Source organism: Papio anubis, chromosome 16 (genome assembly GCF_008728515.1).
Source record: "Papio anubis isolate 15944 chromosome 16, Panubis1.0, whole genome shotgun sequence".
Classification (NCBI taxonomy): domain Eukaryota; kingdom Metazoa; phylum Chordata; class Mammalia; order Primates; family Cercopithecidae; genus Papio; species Papio anubis.
Genome location: NC_044991.1, coordinates 29,096,323 through 29,115,589, shown reverse-complemented (window position 1 = coordinate 29,115,589; position 19,267 = coordinate 29,096,323). Strand labels below are relative to the sequence as shown.

The following is a 19,267-nucleotide window of genomic DNA, read 5'->3' as shown; positions in this document are numbered from 1 at the left end:
CTGTTTCCGGGGCGAGCCGCGGAACCCGGAAGTGGTCCCGAAACTCGGCCGTGGCTCCATGGTCTGAGTGGTCAGCGGTTGCTTTTTCGTGCTAGGTAGTTGCCGCCGCCGCGCCGCCATGGGGAAGCGACAGCACCAGAAGGACAAGATGTAAGTTGAGCCGCAGTCGGGAGTGGCGCTCCGCTCTGCCTCAGTAAACCGCCTGTCCCGCTCTGCTCGCCGCTCGCCTTCCCTCTCAGCTGGTCCCCAGAGCCCAGCCCAAAGGTCACTTCCTCCCGGAAGCTGCCGCCGTCTCTCCAGTCAGGGTAATGACCCTCGGGCCGCCGCGCTCTCCCAGGGGGCCGCGGCTCCGAAGACGTCAGCTGCGGGCTCGAGCGCAGCCCGGTCTTCCTTTACTCTAGTTCTGCCCGGACCGTCCCCCGTCTGCTCGCGAGCTTTGCCCCTGTAGTCTCTCCCTCTTCCGTACTTCGCGTCTGGCTGTGTTCTGGTTCATGCCTATCAGCCTGCACACGTGCTGCAGAGCCTTCCTATTTAAAGCAAACCAAGCCGGGCGCGGTGGCTCACCTGTAATCCCAGCACTTTGGGAGGCTGAGGCGGGCGGATCACCTGAGGTCAGGAGTTCAAGACCAACCTGGCCAACATGGTGAAATCCCGTCTCTACCCGAAGCACAAAAATTAGCGGGGCGTGGTGGCGGGCGCCTGTAATCCTAGCTACTCGGGAGGCTGAGGCAGGAGAATCGCTTGAACCCGGGAGGCGGAGATTGCCGTGAGCCGAGATCGTGTCACTGCACTCCAGCCTGGGCGACAGAGCCAGACTCTGTCTCAAAAATAATAAATAAAATAAAACAAAAAAATCCGCCTATGCCCCGTGCCCCGCGTTCCCCTCCTGCTGCCGCCGTGATTTCAGAACAAGTTAGAGACCCGTGGCTTCATGCTGTTTTCTGAGTCTCTTGAAACCACTCAAGTCAGAATTTCGATCCCAGAACTGCCCCTTGTCAGGTTCCCAGCGACTTCTTGTTGCTAACTCTAGTATTCAATCCTCAGTCCTCGTGCTTTTTTTGAGACGGAGTTTCGCTCTTGTTGCCCATGCTGGGGAGTGCAGTGGTGCGATCTCGGCTTTCCGCAACCCCCGCTTCCCAGGTTCAAGCGATTCTCCTGCTTCAGCCTCCCGAGTAGCTGGGATTACAGGCATGTGCCCCCAGGCCCGGCTAATTTTGTATTTTTAGTAGAGAAGGGGGTTTCTCCATGTTGGTCAGGCTGGTCTCGAACTCCGATCTCAGGTGATCCGCCCGCCTTGGCCTCCCAAAGTACTGGGATTATAGGCGAGCCACCGCGCCAGGGCAGCCTCAGTCCTCATTTTGTTGGGCTTCTCAACAGTATGTCACACTGTTAACCACTCCCTCCTTCTGAAGCCCTCCTTTGATATCTGAGGTTTCCTGTGCTCTTTGTTTTCCATCGACTTCAGCGGCCTCTCTTTTCCCAGCCTCCTTTCTGGACCCTCCTCCCTTTTCTCAGATCTCATAGGTTTCTTTTCCATAAACATTCTCTGTGAGTGATATAATTTCCCAGTCATCTATAAGCTGCTTTCCCCAGTCTTATGTAGTTAGTGGCTTACTTGATATCTCCACTGGAGGACTGATAAACATCTCAATTTTTTTTTTGAGATGGAGTCTTGCTGTGTTGCCCAGGCTGGAGTGTAATGGTGCGATCTTGGCTCACTGCAACCTCTACTTCCCAGATTCAAGCGATTCTCCCACCTCCGCCTCCCCAGTAGCTGAGATTACAGGCGCCTGCCACCATGCCCGGCTAATTTTTGTATTTTTAGTAGAGACAGGTTTTCACCATGTTGGCCAGGCTGGTATCGAACTCCTGACCTCGGGTGATCCACCCGCCTCTGCCTCCCAAAGTGCTGGGATTACAGGCGTGAGCCACCGTGCCCTCAAATTTAATATGCCTTAAACAGAACTCTTGATTTTCAGCTCCTGAGCCTGCTCCTCCCTGTAAGCTAAAAATAAAATCCTAAGTCCCCTTACTGGCTGAGCAGACACCCTTGTGGCTAAGAGAACTCCAGGAAAACCTTAAAACTGAGTTCCTGGCCATGATGCGATGGAGGTCAGCTGTACCTTGTTATGTCTTCCTCCCTTTTGTGGCCTAGACACAACAACTGACCGGCATTAACGTTGAAATAGAGATCATAAGGGGCCCGGCGCGGTGGCTTGCACCTGTAATCCCAGCACTTTGGGAGGCTGAGGTGGTGGATCATGAGGTCAGGAGATCGAGACCATCCTGGTTAACATGGTGAAACCCCGTCTCTACTAAAAATACAAAAAAAAAAAAAAAAATTAGCTGGGCGTGGTGGCTAATTTTTAATAAAAATAAAGAAATAGAAATAAGATTGACGAAACAGACTCTTTGTAGCAATAAGATACCAAATTATAAATAGAACCTACAGTCATGCCAGACAACTTCCCTGGTTAAGTTACCCACCCCTACGCCTAAAGAATAAACTATATCCTAACTGCCACAGGGTTTTTTTATTTCTCTAGCAGCTAAACAAGCACTGGCGTTCAGATAAGCAATTTTTTTTTTTTTTTTTTTTTTTTGAGATGGAGTCTCGTTCTGTTGCCCAGACTGGAGGTAGTGGTACCCCTCGGCTCAGTGCAAGCTCTGCCTCCCTGTCTACCATTCTCCTGCCTCAGCTCTCCGAGTAGCTGGGACTACAGGTGCCCACCGCCACACCCAGCTAATTTTTTGTATTTTTAGTAGAGATGGGGTTTCACCGTGTTATCCAGGATGGTCACGATCTCCTGACCTCATGATCCACCAGCCTCGGCCTCCCAAAGTGCTGGGATTACAGGTGTGAACCACCGCGCCCAGCTGGTTTTTTTTTTTTTTTTTTTTTTTTTGAGACAAGTCTTACTCTGTCGCCCAGGCTGGAGTATAGTGGTGCGATCTCGGTTCACTGCAACCTCTGCCTCCCAGGTTCAAGCAATTCTCTGCCTCAGCCTCCTGAGTAGCTGGGATTACAAGCACCCACCATCACGCTCAGCGAATTTTTGTAATTTTAGTAGAGACGCGGTTTCACCTTGTTGGCCAGGCTTGTCCCAAACTCCTGACCTCTAGTGATTCACCCACCTCGGGCTCCCAAAGCATTGGGATTACAGGCATTAACCACCATGCCCATCCCATGCTTATAGGTGTTTAATAAGCATATGTGGAATAAGCAAAGATTACTCACTTCCAAAGACTTTGTTCTCTGTATAAAGGTGGTGGTCATAGCATTATCTTCCTCTCTTCTTCAGGTACATTACTTGTGCTGAATATACTCACTTTTATGGTGGCAAGAAGCCAGGTAAGGCTTGCGGTCTTTCTGTTCCCCGTTGGGGGAGTGGTATTAAGGAACAGTGTCTTCAGGATACAGTGAGCTGTAAAAATAGACAACAAGAACACGGAAACTGTGGTAGACAAATGGGCCGAGGACAGTTCACGAAAGAGAAATATACTCAAGAAAGAAGAACATGCTTCTTCTTAGTGGTGGTTTTATGTAGATTATGTAAAATGTAGATTAAAATATTCCCCGATGCTGGGAGCTAAGTAAAAAATAAGTAAATAAAATACAAAATTACATGTACATTTAAATGTTTTTTCTCTATTAAGTTTATAAGGAGTTCGGGCGCGGTGGCTGAAGCCTGTAATCCCAGCACTTTGGGAGGCCGAGATGGGCGGATCACAAGGTCACGAGATCGAGACTATCCTGGCTAACATGGTGAAACCCCGTCTCTACTAAAAAATATAAAAAAACTAGCCGGGTGAGGTGGCGGACACCTGTAGTCCCAGCTACTCGGGAGGCTGAGGCAGGAGAATGGCGTAAACCCGGGAGGCGGAGCTTGCAGTGAGCAGAGACCCGGCCACTGCACTCCAGCCTGGGCGACAGAGCGAGACTCCGTCTAAAAAAAAAAAAAAAAAAGTTTATAAGGAATAAAAAGAATGATAATATTTTCAGCTGTCAAAACTATCAAGACTACAATAACAAGAGCACTGTCATAATTTTAATGGGACTAAAAAAGTACGCACTTTTCCCTGTAAGTTCTTTTTCGATGGACCCCGAGTGTTTTGGTTTATATCTATTAAAAGGTTTTTAATCCACAGCAATTGCTGTACTTAAAAATTTGCACAAACTTTTTCTTTTTTTTTTTTTTTTTTTGAAACAGAGTATCACTGTGTCACCTAGGCTGGAGTGCAGTGGCACAATCTCGGCTCACTGCAAGCTCTGCCTCCCTGGTTCATGCCATTCTCCTGCCTCAGCCTCCCGAGTAGCTGGGACTACAGATGCCTGCCACCATGCCTGGCTATTTTTTTGTATTTTTAGTAGAGACGGGGTTTCACTGTGTTAGCCAGGATGGTCTCGATCTCCTGACCTCGTGATCCGCCCATCTTGGCCTCCCAAAGTGCTAGGATTACAGGCATGAGCCACCGCGCCCAGCCATGAACTTTTTCATACGCTGTAACTGAATTGCTAGTAGAGCACATAGATGAAATACTGCAGAGTAAGATTTCTGTTTTTTGTTTCATTTTAAACAGATCTCCCACAAACAAATTTTCGTCGTTTACCTTTTGACCACTGCAGGTAAGAGTTTTGTGAGTTTACCTTTCCCTTGGAATTGTTCTCTGATGCTCTGATAGTGAATCTGCCCCTTGTGGATGTGGGGTTATGCGTAAAAGTGTGCTTTGAAGATGTGGCTCCTCAGTTCACGTTGGGAGAAGATGCGAAGTCCTTGTCATGATGGTAGGGGCTTACCTTGGTGTTGGATCCTGCTCTGGTCCTTCACCAGGGGTGGCACAACCACTACTGTAGTTGGAGGAGAAGGTTGGTGAGAGAGGGAAGTGGCCAGGCTGCCCAGAGAGGGCTCCCTGGGACAGCATCTCAGGAGGTCACCATGCCAGGCTCAGCCAGCCCACATCCTGACCAGGGTGCCTGGCAACTCACCAGTAATGACTCTGTCCTTTTTCAGTCTCTCTCTGCAGCCCTTCGTCTACCCAGTCTGTACTCCAGATGGCGTCGTCTTTGATTTGCTGTGAGTTTTTCCTTGAATTTCGATTTAACAAATGTGAGATTCTCAACACCCATTAAGGAAGGGGACCCTTGGGTAGGGCTCTTGGGGACACAGAAGTAACAGCTAGGGCCTTGGGGACATGGCAGCAGTGCTGCTGTGACCCCTAGGCAGGCAGCTCTAGTTGTCAGGTGCTACTGTCACTGCCTGGAATGGGGTAGACCACCCCACACCCCTCCATGTGGGGGTCCTAGTGTTCTAATTGGACACAGTGATCTGTTTTAGAATGGTAATGAACTGCATAGTTTTTACTTTATGAAAGCAGAGCCATAATTATGGCATGTACCTTTTGTGTGCAGTATTTGGAAGCATTATGCCCAGTTTTGCGTTCCAGCATATGCTTCTGTAATTTTTTTCATGTTTCAGTCCCTTTTTTTTTTTTTTTTTTAAGACGGAGTCTCACTGTGTCACCCAGGCCAGGCTGGAGTGCGATGGCACGGTCTTGGCTCATTGCAACCTCTGCCTCCCGGGTTCAAGCGATTCTCCTGCCTCAGCCTCCTGAGTAGCTGGGACTACAGGTGTGTGCCACCACGCCTGGATAATTTTTGTATTTTTAGTAGAGACAGGATTTCACCATGTTGGCCAGGATGGTCTCGATTTCTTGACCTTGTTATCCGCCCACGTTGGCCTCCCAAAGTGCTGGGATTACAGGTGTGAGCCACCACTCCTGGCCTAATTTTTAAAATTTTTAGTAGAGGCGGTGGCTGATGCCTGTAATCCCAACACTCTTGAATTCCTGTGCTGAAGCAACCCTTCCACCTCAGCCTCCTGAGTAGCTGAGATTTCAGGCACACGTCACTGTGCCTGGCTTGAAAGTATAGTTTTTGATGCTAGCTTAGTATTTAATTGTACAGATGTATCAACATTTATGACAGGGAGTGGTGGCTTATGTCTGTAGTCCCAGCACTTTGGGAGGCTGAGGCAGGAGGATCTCTTGAACCCAGGAGTTTGAGACCAGCCTGGGCAACATGGTGAGTACCTGTGTCTACAAAAAAGTACAAGAATTAGCCAGCCGTGGTGGTGTGCACCTGTAGTCCCAGCTACTTGGAAGGCTAAGGTGGGAGACTTGCTTGAGGCCCAGGGGTTAGAGGCTGCAGTGAGCCATGAGTGAAACACTGCACTCCAGCCTGAGTGATGAGGCAAAACCTTGTCTCAAAGAAAAAAGCCCCAAACCATTTACTTACTCATTTTCACCTGTAGTTTTTGTTGTTCATATATAACTGCAATAATAACTCTGAACATATTTTGAAACCTGTGTATCCACAAATACCCCCAACTTCCTGAGACAAGGTGAGGAGCTCTTCCTGTCCTAAAGTGAAGCAAGACTCCTTCCCAGGCCTCTAACCTGGAAGCAGCCCTGCAAGACCCCCGTGTTGTCACCAGGTGGTGCCTAAGCACCCTGGTGATGTTTTCTGTTCTCTCTTCCCTTCAGGAACATTGTTCCGTGGCTTAAGAAGTACGGGACCAACCCCAGCAATGGAGAGGTAGGTGGCTGTGCAGGAGTTTCAGTGATGCTGGTGAGCGCTGTCCTCTCACCTCTGCTTTTGTTCTGGTGGTTTTCATGAACACGGGAACATGGGAGAGAACCGTTCATGGGACCCAGTGAGGAGGGACAGTCTTCCCCTCCTCTGCCCACACCCATTCCTTTCTGGAGACGCTTCCTGCCTGTGCATGTCTTTTCTCGGGCCATATCTGTGATCCAGTATGACCTCATCTGAACTTGATTCTATCTGCAAAGACCTTATATGAACCCTTGATTATATCCAAGGCAGGCCACATTCACAGGTTCCCAGTGAGCATCAGTTTCGGGGGGACATCATGCAGCCTAGTTCCGAGGGAGATCTAGTGTGTTTTACCAGTGACCGTTCCCTTCCTGTTGGACACTTGCATGTATTCCTCCACTTCTTTCCTGTGGCCTGGGGCAAGAGCTCAAACTGCAAGCGAGAAGGAGGGTCAGGACTCAAGGGGGCTCCCTGTGCTGGAGCCACTGGAAGGGAGCTCCCTGGACAATATGACCCTTCCTACCAGGCCAGCAGGAGAAGCTGGCAGCCCATCTGTGTTGTCTCAGCTCTTCCGGCCCTTGTGATGTTCTGCGGGCTGCAGGGTTCTGGGGACTCTTTCTAGATGGAGTTGGTGCTCCTCCAAGGCTTCCCTGCTCTCGAATACAAGGGGAACTTGGCCAGGGGGCTGGTTTTGAGTGTTCTTGGACCAGCCGCTAAAGCCTGTGGCTTTTCTGTTTCAGATGCTTGGGTAGGGGGCTTGTGGCCTTGCCTCCTTAGGGAGGGCACTCTTCTTCCTTGGTCTGTGTCACTTAAAGACTGTGTTTCTGTGATGTCTGCTGCTGGGAGCCACGTTGGATCCCAGGGTCTTCCCCCAAGGTCTGTGCCCCAGCCTGGGAAGTCATCTTCTGTTGCTCTTCTCAGCAGGGGTCCCTGCTGCCTGCCTATGCCCTATGTGGCTGGGTGTCTGCCTCAGGGAGCAGCCTGGTGGCGAGGTGGGGGTAGGTGGGGTTTTCCTGTCCGTGGCTGCCCTCGTGGCCTCTGCTGTCCCAGTGGATGTTGTCATTTGGTTGCAGCTGGGGTGCATTTTGCTACTTCGGGTGTTTTGCTTCATAGGTACTCTTTGGGGTTCCCAAACTTGTCGATTGTGCTGGCCCCTGCACCCACAAAGTCTGATCTGGCAGTTAGCCACACTGTTAGGGCTTACATCAGGGAGGTGCCGCCATTTCTTTGTTGCAAGCTGTTCTTTGTTCTTTGTTGGGGTGAGTCTGCAGGAGCACCACACACATCTTTATCCTGTACCTGCACCTCTCCCTTGGCCTGTTCTGGAAGGGACCTTGCTGTGGGCTTGCTTGGCCAGACCTATGGGTGTCAGCAGAGCCTTGCTAGCCAAACCTCCGAAGAGAGTTCCTGGGCCAAGGGCTGGCTGGCCCATGTGACTTTTGGAGCCTCAGGAGGAGCCTGTTGTGTTAGAGAATCTCTCTGCTCAGGTCTTGTGTCTGAATAGGGACCCTGCTGGCCCACCGGTGGTCTCCTCCACACCTGTAGTGATGTGGGGAGGTGGGGGTAGTTGAATGACAAAGGAAGGAACAAAGGTGGTTGGAGGAGCAGATGTGGTCAGTTGGGCTGGCCAGCAGCAGGCAGGGCCCACGGAGGGCGGGGAGGGCAGCACAAGGACCTGCTGCTAGCTTACAGCCCAGCCCCAGGAGCCTCCCCCTACATCTCCCCTGCGCCTGGGTGGGCATAGCTGGTCCCAGCCCACACCAGGTGGCATCAGCTGCTGGGTTGTGACCCTGAGTGAGGTGCTCCCCAGCGGCACATAGCTCTGCCTCCCTTCCAGGGTCTCCCCACAGCCCTGCCCCCAGCAGTTCCTGCCTCTGGTTGTCCAGACTTTGTTTTATGGGAGAGTTTCCTGTGGAAGAGCTGCACTGCAGACACACCACGGAAACCGAGAACATTACCCGCCACCTGGGATGGGGGAAATAAGAAAAAAGAAAAAACATCCAGAAACAGAAAAATAGAGAGTCCCACCTTCCCAGCACAACCATTCTTAGCATTAGGGTGTATTTCTTACTTTCTCCCCACTTTCAGTGTTTTGTTTTTCTTAAATATTCATATGACAGAGCACTTTGGGAGGCCAAGGCAGGCAGATCATGAGGCCTGGTGTGGTGGCGTGTGCCTGTAGTCCTAGCTACTCGGGAGGCTGAGGCAGGAGAATCACTTGAACCAGGGAGTCGGAGGTTGCAGTGAGCTGAGATTGTGCTCCAGCTTGATGACAGAGACTCCGTCTCAAAAAAAAAAAAAAATTCATATAACAGAATAATAAGGTGGAACCGTGTGTCCCCCCCACTCTAGCTGAAGAAATATGTTCACTTTTTTTTTTTTTTTTTTTTTTTTTTTTTTTTTTTTTGAGACAGAGTTCACCCCTGTCAGCTTCAGGTTGGAGGCAGGCTCTGATCTCAGCTCACCGCAAGCCTCGGGCCTCCGGGTTTACGCCATTCTCCTGCCTCAGTCTCCTGAGTAGCTGGGACTACAGGCGCCCGCCACTGCGCCCGGCTAGTTTTTTGTATTTTTAGTAGAGATGGGGTTTCACCTTGTTAGCCAGGATGATCTCGATCTCCTGACCTCGTGATCCACCCGTCTTGGCCTCCCAAAGTGCTGGGATTACAGGCTTGAGCCACCGCGCCCGGCCATGTGTTCACTTTTTAATTTTAGAAGTAATCGGTGCTCACCGTAAAGATGTCCAAACCCTGCAGAAGTATAACACACACCACCCTGTGGCCTGGTCCTCTGCTCGGGGTCACCTGTGACGGCTCTTCTCAGAGCATGGTGGGGATGCCACATAAACACAACTGCCCGACAGCATCCTACAGCCCCTGTGAGGTCCTTGCAGGGTCTTGCAGTGCTGCGATCTCAGCTCACTGCGAGCTCCACCTCCTGGGTTTACGCCATTCTCCTGCCTCAGCCTCCCGAGTAGCTGGGACTACAGGCGCCTGTCACCACAACTGGCTAATTTTTTTTTTTTTTTTTTGTATTTTAGTAGAGATGGGGTTTCACTGTGTTAGCCAGGATGGTCTCGATCTCCTGACCTTGTGATCCACCCGCCTCTGCCTCCCAAAGTGCTGGAATTACAGGCGTGAGCCATCGCGCCCGGCCGAGGCCTTCCCTTTTGTCCAGAGCTGCACAGGATTGGCTAGTCAGAGACTTTTCCAGCCCATCTTTGTCTGACCCCAGCATCTCTGTGCATCAGTTACTTATTCATTATCATTAATTGTTAACTGTGCTTCTTCCAGAAGCTGGACGGGAGGTCCCTGATCAAGCTGAACTTTGCCAAGAACAGTGAGGGTGAGTGAAACTATCACAGCCACCTCTGGGCTTGGCCTCCTGACCCAAGGTCCCAGCTCTCACCAGGTTTCATACAGAATCAGTCATTGCTTTCTGACCAAGCTGGACACCTGCTTTTATTTATTTATTTATCTTTTATTTATTTATTTATTTAGAGACGGAGTCTCGCGCTGTCGCCCAGGCTGGAGTGCAGTGGCCGGATCTCAGCTCACTGCAAGCTCCGCCTCCCGGGTTCACGCCATTCTCCGGCCTCAGCCTCCCGAGTAGCTGGGACTACAGGCGCTGCCACCTCGCCCGGCTATTTTTTGTATTTCTTAGTAGAGACGGGGTTTCACCGTGTTAGCCAGGATGGTCTCGATCTCCTGACCTCGTGATCCGCCCATCTCGGCCTCCCAAAGTGCTGGGATTACAGGCTTGAGCCACCGCGCCCGGCCTTATTTATTTATTTAGAGACGGAGTCTCGCTCTGTCGCCCAGGCTGGAGTGCAGTGGCGCCATCTCAGCTCACTGCAAGCTCCACCTCCCAGTTCACGCCATTCTCCTGCCTCAGCCTCCCAAGTAGCTGGGATTATAGGCACCCGCCACCACACCCAGCTAATTTTTTGTATTTTTAGTAGAGATGGGGTTTCATTGTGTTAGCTAGGATGGTCTTGATTGCCTGACCTCATGATCTACCTGCCTTGGCCTCCCAAAGTGCTGGGATTACAGGCGTGAGCCACCGCACCCGGCCTGGACACCTGCTTTTAATTCTGCCAAAAGTGTCATAGGGCCAGGCACGGTGGCTCACGCCTGTAATCCCAGCGGTTTGGGAGGCCGAAGTGGGTGGATCACGAGGTCAAGAGATCAAGACCATCCTGGCCAGCCTGGGCAACATAAGGAAACCTTGTCTCTACAAAATGAAACCTAAAAATTAGCCAGTGTGGTTGAGCGCACCTGCAGTCCCCACTACTTGGGAGGCTGAGGTGGGAGGATTATTGGAGCTTGGGAGGTTGAGACTGTAGTGAGCTGTGATTGCGCCACTGCACTCCAGCCTGGGTGATAGAGCTAGACGCTGTCTCAAAAAAAGAAAAAAAAAAAGACAGGGTCTCAGCCTGTCGCCCAGGCTGGTCTCAAACTCCTGACCTCAAGCAGTTCTCCCACCTCGGCCTCCCAAAGCACTGGGACTAAAGGTGTGAGCCACCTCTAACTTGAGACTCTGACTGATTTGAGGCCCTAACTTGGCCTCAAATCAGGATTTCGTTTAAGAAAAAGTCCCCACAAATACATGTGGTTGATGTCTCTGAGCCCCCCACCACACTTTTTTTCCCCAGAAGTGGGCACTTCTTTGACAGGGCCCCTGGCCACTGGGTGGGGACTCACAGGCAGAGAGACAGTAACCAAGGCCAGGTACAGTGGCTCATGCCTGTAATGCCAGCACTTTTTGAGAGGTTGAGGTCAGGAGTTCGAGACCAGTCTGGCCAACATGGTGAAACCCTGTCTCTACTAAAAATACAAAAATTAGCTGTACATGGTGACGCATGTGCGCCTATAGTCCCAGCTACTCGGGAGGCTGAGGCAAGAGAATCGCTTGAACCCAGGAGGCAGAGGTTGCAGTGAGCCACGATCGAGCCACTGCATTCCAGCCTGGGTGACAGAGCAAGACTCCATCTCAAAACAGAGCAAAACAAGGCTGGGCACAGTGGCTCACGCCTGTAATCCCAGCACTTTGGGAGACTGAGGCGGGTGGATCATGAGGTCAGGAGATCGAGACCATCCTGGCTAACACGGTGAAACCCCATCTCTAGTAAAAATACAGAAAAATTAGCTGGGTGTGGTGGCTAATCACACCACTCCGTCTCAAAAAAAAAAAAAAAAAAAGAAACAGAGCAAAACAAAAAAAAAGATAGTAAGCGGGCAAGGGGATGGGCAGTTGTGAAGGAAGAGCTGTCCGGGGGCCGGCGGGGGACGTCGGTGAGAGGTAGAGCTGTCAGGGCTGGAGCATGGGTTGTTTCCTGCTGAGGGCCAACTTCAGTAGGAGGAGGAGGCTAGCATGGTGCTCACCCAGGGGTGGGCTGGAGGATCTGAGGAAGATGCAGGGGTTGGGTCTTGCAGGATGAATAGGAGTTTCCTAATGGTATGGAGGGGTTTGAGGGGGTGAGCTGCTGTCCCCACGGTTCCCTGTTCTGGCCGCTGACATGGGGTTCCACCGCCTCCCATTGCTGACTTTGGCTGAGTTCTGCCCTGCCCTGGCCCCCCGCAGTCCTCATTGGGATGTTCACAGTCCGCAGAGGTGACTGACCTTCCTGTGTGTGCCTTCTCTCTAGGGAAGTACCACTGCCCGGTGCTGTTTACCGTGTTCACCAACAACACCCACATCGTGGCTGTGAGGACGACCGGCAACGTCTACGCCTATGAGGTGTGTCCTCGCTCCGGGGCCTGGAGACAGCGGTGGGGAGATCTCTGCTGTGTGTTCCCAGGATACACTGGCTGGGCTGTGTGCTATGGGCACGGCCTGTCCTTGTGGGGTTTAGTCACAGCCACAGGCATGGTCATCTGCCAAAGCTCTGGCAGTGCAGCCTCCCCATTTTCAGGCAGGTCAAAAAAAGGGTTGGGGGAGGTGCATCCTTCGGAATCCAGGCAGTCCTGGCTGCCCAGCAGGGACCCTTAAACCCCAGGGGATCCTCCTGCGTCTTCAGCAAAGCTCACGTGCTGGGAAGGCACCCGTGTTTTGAGGACAGGCCTTTAGGGTTGAGAGGGGAGTGCTGGCCCTGGCTCTGCATGGAGCCACTTGTCCCCGGGAGGGAGCTGTCTCCTGGAGGAGTTCTGGCTGGGAGTGGGTGTAGGGAGAGAGGAGGCAGCCATGTTCACACATGGGTCCTCCTCTCAGGGGCGAGGTGGGGCAGGCCCCACATGGCAGGAAAGCCGACCTTTGTGCCGTTTTCAATCCTGCACCTGGACGTTTGTGGGGTGTAGGTGGCCAGCGCTGCTCCAGGGGCCTTGGGGGCCACTTCTTGCCAGAAGCCTGCACAAACTGGCATGGTCAGTCCTCGTCAGTGGAGCGAGGACTCTGCTAGATCGTACCCCAGGAGTGCAGGCATCTCATGTGCACAGCCCCTGCCCATGGGGGCCTGGCGCTGCGCCTGTGCACAGGAGGAGCTCGGTGAAGGCTATAGTGAGTGGGTGGGTGGCTCGCTGAGCCTTTTTGCTGATCAGTGTGCAGACAGGAGCTTCCTGCAGGAAGGTTGCTGCGAGGCTGAACTGGCTCATCGTCTGAGGCCCAGCCAGCTCTACCTTTGTGGGAGCTTTTGTTTTCAGCCAGTGGGGTGTACACTGCTGTCTCTCTCATTCCTCATGCCTCTCAAATCGTGCCATGGTCGGGGCCAGCTCCAGGCCTCCCTGCTTGCAGTCCCCTGTGCCAAGGCTTGGGGCAGGCATTGTAAAACCACTTCCTCCTGGCTATAGGCAGTGGAACAGCTAAATATCAAGGCCAAGAACTTCCGGGACCTGCTGACCGATGAGCCCTTCTCCCGGCAGGACATTATCACCCTCCAGGTGAGTGTCGCCTGCCCGCCTGCTCCAGCTGCCTTCAGCCCCTGCAGCCAGCCCAGGCCTCTACGGGGCCGCCGCCTCAGTCTAGCTCTTACATCTCCTCCCCGATCCCCCACCCCCATGTCAGGGTCCCTCATATCTGTCCTCAGAGCCTCCTAAGGCATCTGAATGGCCACTCTGCAGGCCTGGCTCTGCTTCAGCGCCTCGACGGCGGGAGCTGGTGTGAGCTCTGGGCCTCGGGGTCTGGCACAGGGCTCCCTGCAGGTGTCAGAGAACTCCAAGTGAATTAACGAAAAACACTGACTTAGAAAAGCAGGTGCTGGCTGGAGCTTGGCCTGCTGAGTCAGTCACCTCTGTGGCTTGTCCCATTCTAACCAGAGGTTGGCCCGTGGCTGCCCACGTTCCTGTCCGAGAGCTCCCTAACAGCGATGAATGCTTGTTAACCATGTGCCTGGAGGAAGGTCGCAGCTCGGCCAGCAGCTAGCGAGGCCGTGTCCCCGTCCCTGCCCCTGCTTGCTGCCCTGCCTAGGGCAGACCACCTCCTCTGCCATGCCCTGCTTGACTCCCCCCACCTCAGTGTAGGCCTGGCCTCTTCCCCACCTCTGACAGCTGGCCGACCTTTGCTGCATGTGGCTGCCATTTGGCCGCAGGCTGGGTTCACTCTGCTGGGCATTCTCTTTTTGCCACAGGACCCCACCAATTTGGACAAGTTCAATGTTTCTAACTTCTATCATGTGAAGAATAACATGAAAATAATAGACCCAGGTATGTACAACTAGGGGCTGGGCTAGGCGAGGGGGCATTTGGGTGAAATTGGGACAGTGCTCCCTGGGTAAAATCCTCCCTTTCCTGGAGGTCAGAGGGTCCCAGCCTAGACAGGCCCTGCATTTTCTGAACCAGTGTTCAGAGAATCCGAGCCAGCTGCAGCCTCAGAAACAACGGGCGGGATGGACTTGCTGCCCTGCCAGGACACCTGCTCAGGTTCCCCTGCTCCCTGCAGACTGGCCGGTGCTGTCACTGGGCAGGTGGTGGGGTGACGGGGTCCTCCTGTTTTCCTGGCCGCTGGTGGCTGTCCTGCAGCCTTGGAGGAGCCAGCAGGACTCATGCTCAGAGGCCACTCAGCCTCGTGCTGCAGAGCAGTGGCCTGGGCACTTCGTGAGCGTTGTATAAACTGGGTTTTAGGGAGGCTGAGCACATGACTAGGGGAGATTTGAGTCAGGAGAGCCTGAGGCCAGGGTTGGGGCTGGGCCGTGTCTGTGCTCTCTGCACGGGGATGCCCGTCCCTCTCCACAGAGTGGACTGCTGTCCAAGGACCAGTAGGCAGCAAGCGCCCTCCTGAGTTGGCAAGAATGGGGGATTTCACATCCGAAAAGACCCCCACACACTTCTATTAAGTAAAAACCTTTAAAATTACGGAAGCAAAGGGGCTGGGCGCAGTGGCTTACACCTGTAATCCCAGCACTTTGGGAGGCTAAGGCAGGTGGATTGCTTGAGCTGAAGAGTTCAAGACCAGCCTGGGCAACATGGGGACACCCTGTCTCCACAAAAAATAGAAAAATTAGCTGGGTGTGATTGGCGCGTGCCTGTAGCCCCAGCTACTCGGGGGGTTTAGGCAGGAGAATCGATTGAGCCCAGGAGGTGGAGGCTACAGTGAGCTGAGATCTTGCAACTGCTTTCCAGCTGGGGTGACAGAGCTAGACCCTGTCTCAAAAAAAAAAAAAAAAAAAAAAAAAAAAAAGCAAAGTGTATACAGTAAAAAGATTAGAATATGCAGGAAACTACAACATGAAGTCCATCCTGAGACCCTTGTGAACTGCCTGGGGAGAGCTTCAGGCCTGTAGCTGGGCACTGTGGCATTCTGTGGCTGGCAGTGGCACGGGGCCCATGCCATGGCTGGACAGCCCTGGCCTATTCTAGATCTATTTCCCCAGCACGTGTGTGTGGGGAGGATACTGGGGGCTCGGCTGCTCAGGGCCATGCTACTGTTTTGTAGATGAAGAGAAGGCCAAACAGGACCCGTCTTACTATCTGAAAAATACAAATGCCGAGACCCGAGAGACCCTGCAGGAGCTCTACAAGGAGTTCAAAGGGGATGAGGTTCTGGCAGCCACCATGAAGGCCCCAGAGAAGAAGAAAGTGGACAAGCTGAACGCTGTGAGTGGTGGAGGGCACTCCGCCGAGCCCCGTCTCCCTGCCTATCTCATGGCCTCTTGGAGTGGTCCTGGGAAAGGGGTTCATGGGGGTCTGGGGTTACACGGCAGGGAGGCAGCCAGGATCCCCCAGAGCTGTGGTGTCCCTGATTGCTCTGAGCACACAGCCCTGGGGCTGCCCTGAGGTAGACAGAATCTGAGAAGGCGGAAGGGGAGGGGCTGACGTCCACACTGGTCGTTGAAGAACCAAGGGGTGTGTGGGGGCACGCAGGGGAGGAGACCCCTCCGCAGAAGGTCTGCCTTGTGCTGTGGTCCCAGCCTGAGCTCAGTGGCCAGGGCAGGCACATGGAGTGGGCACGTGTGGTTCTGTGGTGGCTGGGAGGGCAGGGCCCGATGTGCACTGGGGCCCAAAGCCATGCCAGGGAGAGTTGGGGCGTTTCAGAGTCTGCTGCGGTGCTGAGGTGGATGGCGTGCCTGGGACCGCACAGAGCTGCCCGTCTGGGGCTGCTGTGTTTGCTTCTTCCTCCTGTTCAGGCAGAATGTGGGGATCTGGAGCTAGGGGGAGTGCAGAGACATGGGCAGGTATCGCTGAAGTTCTCCTTAAAGAATTATTCAAATTCTGGAAAAATTTAAAAAGCAAGTTTGTTGTCCATGGTCACCCCTCTGACATGCTGACACGCTGCCCTTAGCACTTTGGTATACTTTTTTTTTTTTTTTTGAGACAGGATCTTGCTGTGTTGTCTAAGCTGGTCTTGAATTCCTGGCTTCAAGTGAGATCCTCCTGCCGTGGCCTCTGAAAGTGCTGGATTAACAGGTGTGAGCCACTGTGCCTGGCTTGTATTTTCTTCTGATGGGAGAAACCCCTTTTCTTCCTCTATGATAAAAAATAACATTTATTGGGGCTTTCCCCCGACCCCTGATTAAATATGTAATGTGTTTAGTGTAGAAAATTTGAAACTTTAAAAAAAAGAAATGAGGCCAGGCGTGGTGGCTCACACCTGTAATCCCAGCATTTTGGGAGGCGGAGGCAGGAGGATTGCCTGAGGCCAGGAGTTCAAGACTAGGTTGGGGCCAGGCGCGGTGGCTCACGCCCAATCCCAGCAGACTTTGGGAGCCCAGATGCATGGATCACTTCCAGGTCAGGAGATCAAGACCATCCTGGCTAACACGTGAAACCCTCGCCTCTACTAAAAAATACAAAAACTAGCCGGGCATGGTGGCCTGTAGTCCCAGCTACTCGGGAAACAGGCAGGAGAATGCATGGAACCCGGGAGGTGGAGCTTGCAGTGAGCTGAGATCCCAAGCACGCACTCCAGCCTGGGTGACAGAGCCGGTGACCTCACCAAAAAAAAAAAAAAAAAAAAAAAAAAAAAAAAAAAAAAAAAAAAGACTAGGTTGGACAACATAGTGAGACCTTATCTCTACAAAAATCAGCCAGTGTGGAGGTAGGCTTCGTTGTCCCAGCTGCTCAGGAGGCTGAGGTCGGGGGGTCACTTGAGCCCAGGAGTTGGAGGCTACAGTGCACCAGGATTGCACCACTGCACTCCAGCCTGGGTATAGATCAAGACCTTGTCTGATAAAAAAAATTAAAATAAAAATAAATGGGAAGTCAGCCATATACTCCTAACCCTGAGGTGGCCAGACCTGTGTGGTATTTTATCTCCAGGGTTTCAGCTGATATCGTAAGAGTCGGGACCCAGTTGAGGCCAGGGGCCCCTGGCTCGGCCTGGCCTTGGCTTCTTCCTCCTGCTGGTCGGGAGGCCCTCCTGGAGGAGAGGCACCAAGCAGGGCCTGGGGGGCAGGGGTGGTATGTGGTTGGTTTCTAGGCAAGTGACAAGTCCCTGCCCACCTGCCTCCCATGGCACTGCTGAGGTGCCATCCTGGTTTCCTTGGCAGGCCCACTATTCCACAGGGAAGGTCAGCGCTTCCTTCACCTCCACTGCGATGGTCCCGGAGACCACACATGAAGCAGGTAGCCACCTTTGCCTCTGTAGCCACCTGCCATGTGACCTGAAAGTGGCCGGGGGGCCGGGGGTGGGTGTGCTCCCCAACTCCTACTTTCTTGGCCTGTCAGGGGCTCCCACTGTCACCTGAGCCCCTAGTCCTCCCCCTATTAGCTGCTGAACCCCTGCCAGCCCCATGAGGCTGGTGCATGGCCTGAGCAGACCTTCAGCCTCCGGCTCCCCTGCTCTCCCCAGAGCTGGAGCCTAGTCCCCGCCTGTGTGTCTGAGGCCGGTGCTGCCTGGCACAGTGGGGCTGCCCCAGGGTAAGGGCAGGGGCCGAGCTGGGACCTCTGCTTGTAGCTGCCATCGACGAGGATGTGCTCCGCTACCAGTTTGTGAAGAAGAAGGGCTACGTGCGACTGCACACCAACAAGGGCGACCTCAACCTGGAGCTGCACTGCGACCTGGTGGGTGTGAAGGCCGGCCCCTCCCCATGTCCCAAGGTCATTTCTGGGGTCATTTGACAGCTATGTCTTAACTATAGGGCTGTCACTGGTATGTGCTTGTTGTAGGAAATTCAGCCTGTCACTAGGCGGGACCCGCAGCAGTGCCCTGTGTCCTTCCTAGGGGACCGTGTTGGCAGCATGACCTGCACACAGGTGCCAGTGTTTCAGAGAAGGGGCCAGGCCGCACCTGCTGCTCTGCCCACACTTCTCCCATGCGCTCTGCTCTGGGCCATGCGGCTGCACGGGGCCTGTTGGTTGCTGTTGTGGGTCTATCCTTGCCCAGTGTGGACGGGCAGCTGACTCGGCTACGTATTAAAGACCAGCCTGGCCAACATGGGGAAACCCCGTCTCTACTAAAACTACAAAAATTAGCCAGGTGTGGTGGTGCACGCCTGTAGTCCTGGCTACTTGGGAGGCTGAGGCAGGAGAATGTCTTGAACCTAGGAGGCGGAGGTTGTAGTGAGCCGAGATCGTGCCACGGCACTCTAGCCTGGGCGACAGCAAGACTGCATCTCAAAAAAAATAAAAAAAGGCCTCCTGTGGCTGTGGTGAGCTGCCTTTGGCAGCTCTCTGCCTGATACAAGTATCGGGGCTATGTTGCAGACTCCAAAAACCTGCGAAAACTTCATCAGGCTTTGCAAGAAGCATTATTACAATGGCACCATCTTCCACAGATCCATCCGGAACTTTGTGGTGAGTGATGCGAGTCACTGGCTACACAGATGAGCTTGGTGGGACATCGGGGGCTGGGTGGGCTTGTCCCTACCCCGTTCCAGGGCCCTGGCCCATGCCACGGTGGCCAGGATGAGTCCAGTCGGTGATCTTCTGTTGGGGAACCCATAGGCTGACCCTTGAGGCCCCAGCCCATCCAGCACTGGGTTCACACAGGGAGGTGGCTGGGAGGGCCCCTCATCATCACCAAGAGCCCAGCCCCCGTATGGAGCCATCTAGCAGGAGGGGTCTCCTTCAGTCAGGCAGGCAGTGGGCCTCGGCTCTCAGAGTGTGACTTGCTCACTGGCTTTTGTTTTCACAGATCCAAGGGGGTGACCCCACAGGCACAGGCATGGGTAGGTACTGGTACTGGGCCCCTCTCTGGGCACCTTGGCTGCTCCTTGGGGCATGAGGGAGTAGCTGGGCAGGGGCTGTGCAGAGCTCAGATGTGGAATCTGTTAGACCAGGGTGGAAC

At 53.3% G+C, this 19,267-nt stretch overlaps 1 protein-coding gene across 5 annotated transcripts in view; it reads left to right on the top strand.

Annotated features, from left to right (window-relative positions):
• PPIL2 (peptidylprolyl isomerase like 2) overlaps positions 1 to 19,267 on the top strand; it is a 28,736-nt gene continuing 9,469 nt past the window's right edge. For 3 of the 5 annotated variants that reach the window (XM_021921401.2, XM_021921400.2, XM_021921399.2), the window contains exons 1-14: positions 1 to 150; positions 3,303 to 3,352; positions 4,582 to 4,627; positions 5,013 to 5,075; positions 6,544 to 6,595; positions 9,904 to 9,955; positions 12,258 to 12,349; positions 13,396 to 13,485; positions 14,172 to 14,247; positions 15,476 to 15,636; positions 17,529 to 17,604; positions 17,936 to 18,042; positions 18,685 to 18,774; positions 19,115 to 19,148. In XM_021921401.2, coding sequence (XP_021777093.1) covers positions 119 to 150; positions 3,303 to 3,352; positions 4,582 to 4,627; positions 5,013 to 5,075; positions 6,544 to 6,595; positions 9,904 to 9,955; positions 12,258 to 12,349; positions 13,396 to 13,485; positions 14,172 to 14,247; positions 15,476 to 15,636; positions 17,529 to 17,604; positions 17,936 to 18,042; positions 18,685 to 18,774; positions 19,115 to 19,148 — 1,021 coding nt within the window. In that variant the 5' untranslated portion in view covers positions 1 to 118. The remainder of the gene's footprint in view (positions 151 to 3,302; positions 3,353 to 4,581; positions 4,628 to 5,012; positions 5,076 to 6,543; positions 6,596 to 9,903; positions 9,956 to 12,257; positions 12,350 to 13,395; positions 13,486 to 14,171; positions 14,248 to 15,475; positions 15,637 to 17,528; positions 17,605 to 17,935; positions 18,043 to 18,684; positions 18,775 to 19,114; positions 19,149 to 19,267) is intronic. The other 2 variants (XM_017945159.3, XM_009216872.4) reach the window with 1 other exon arrangement.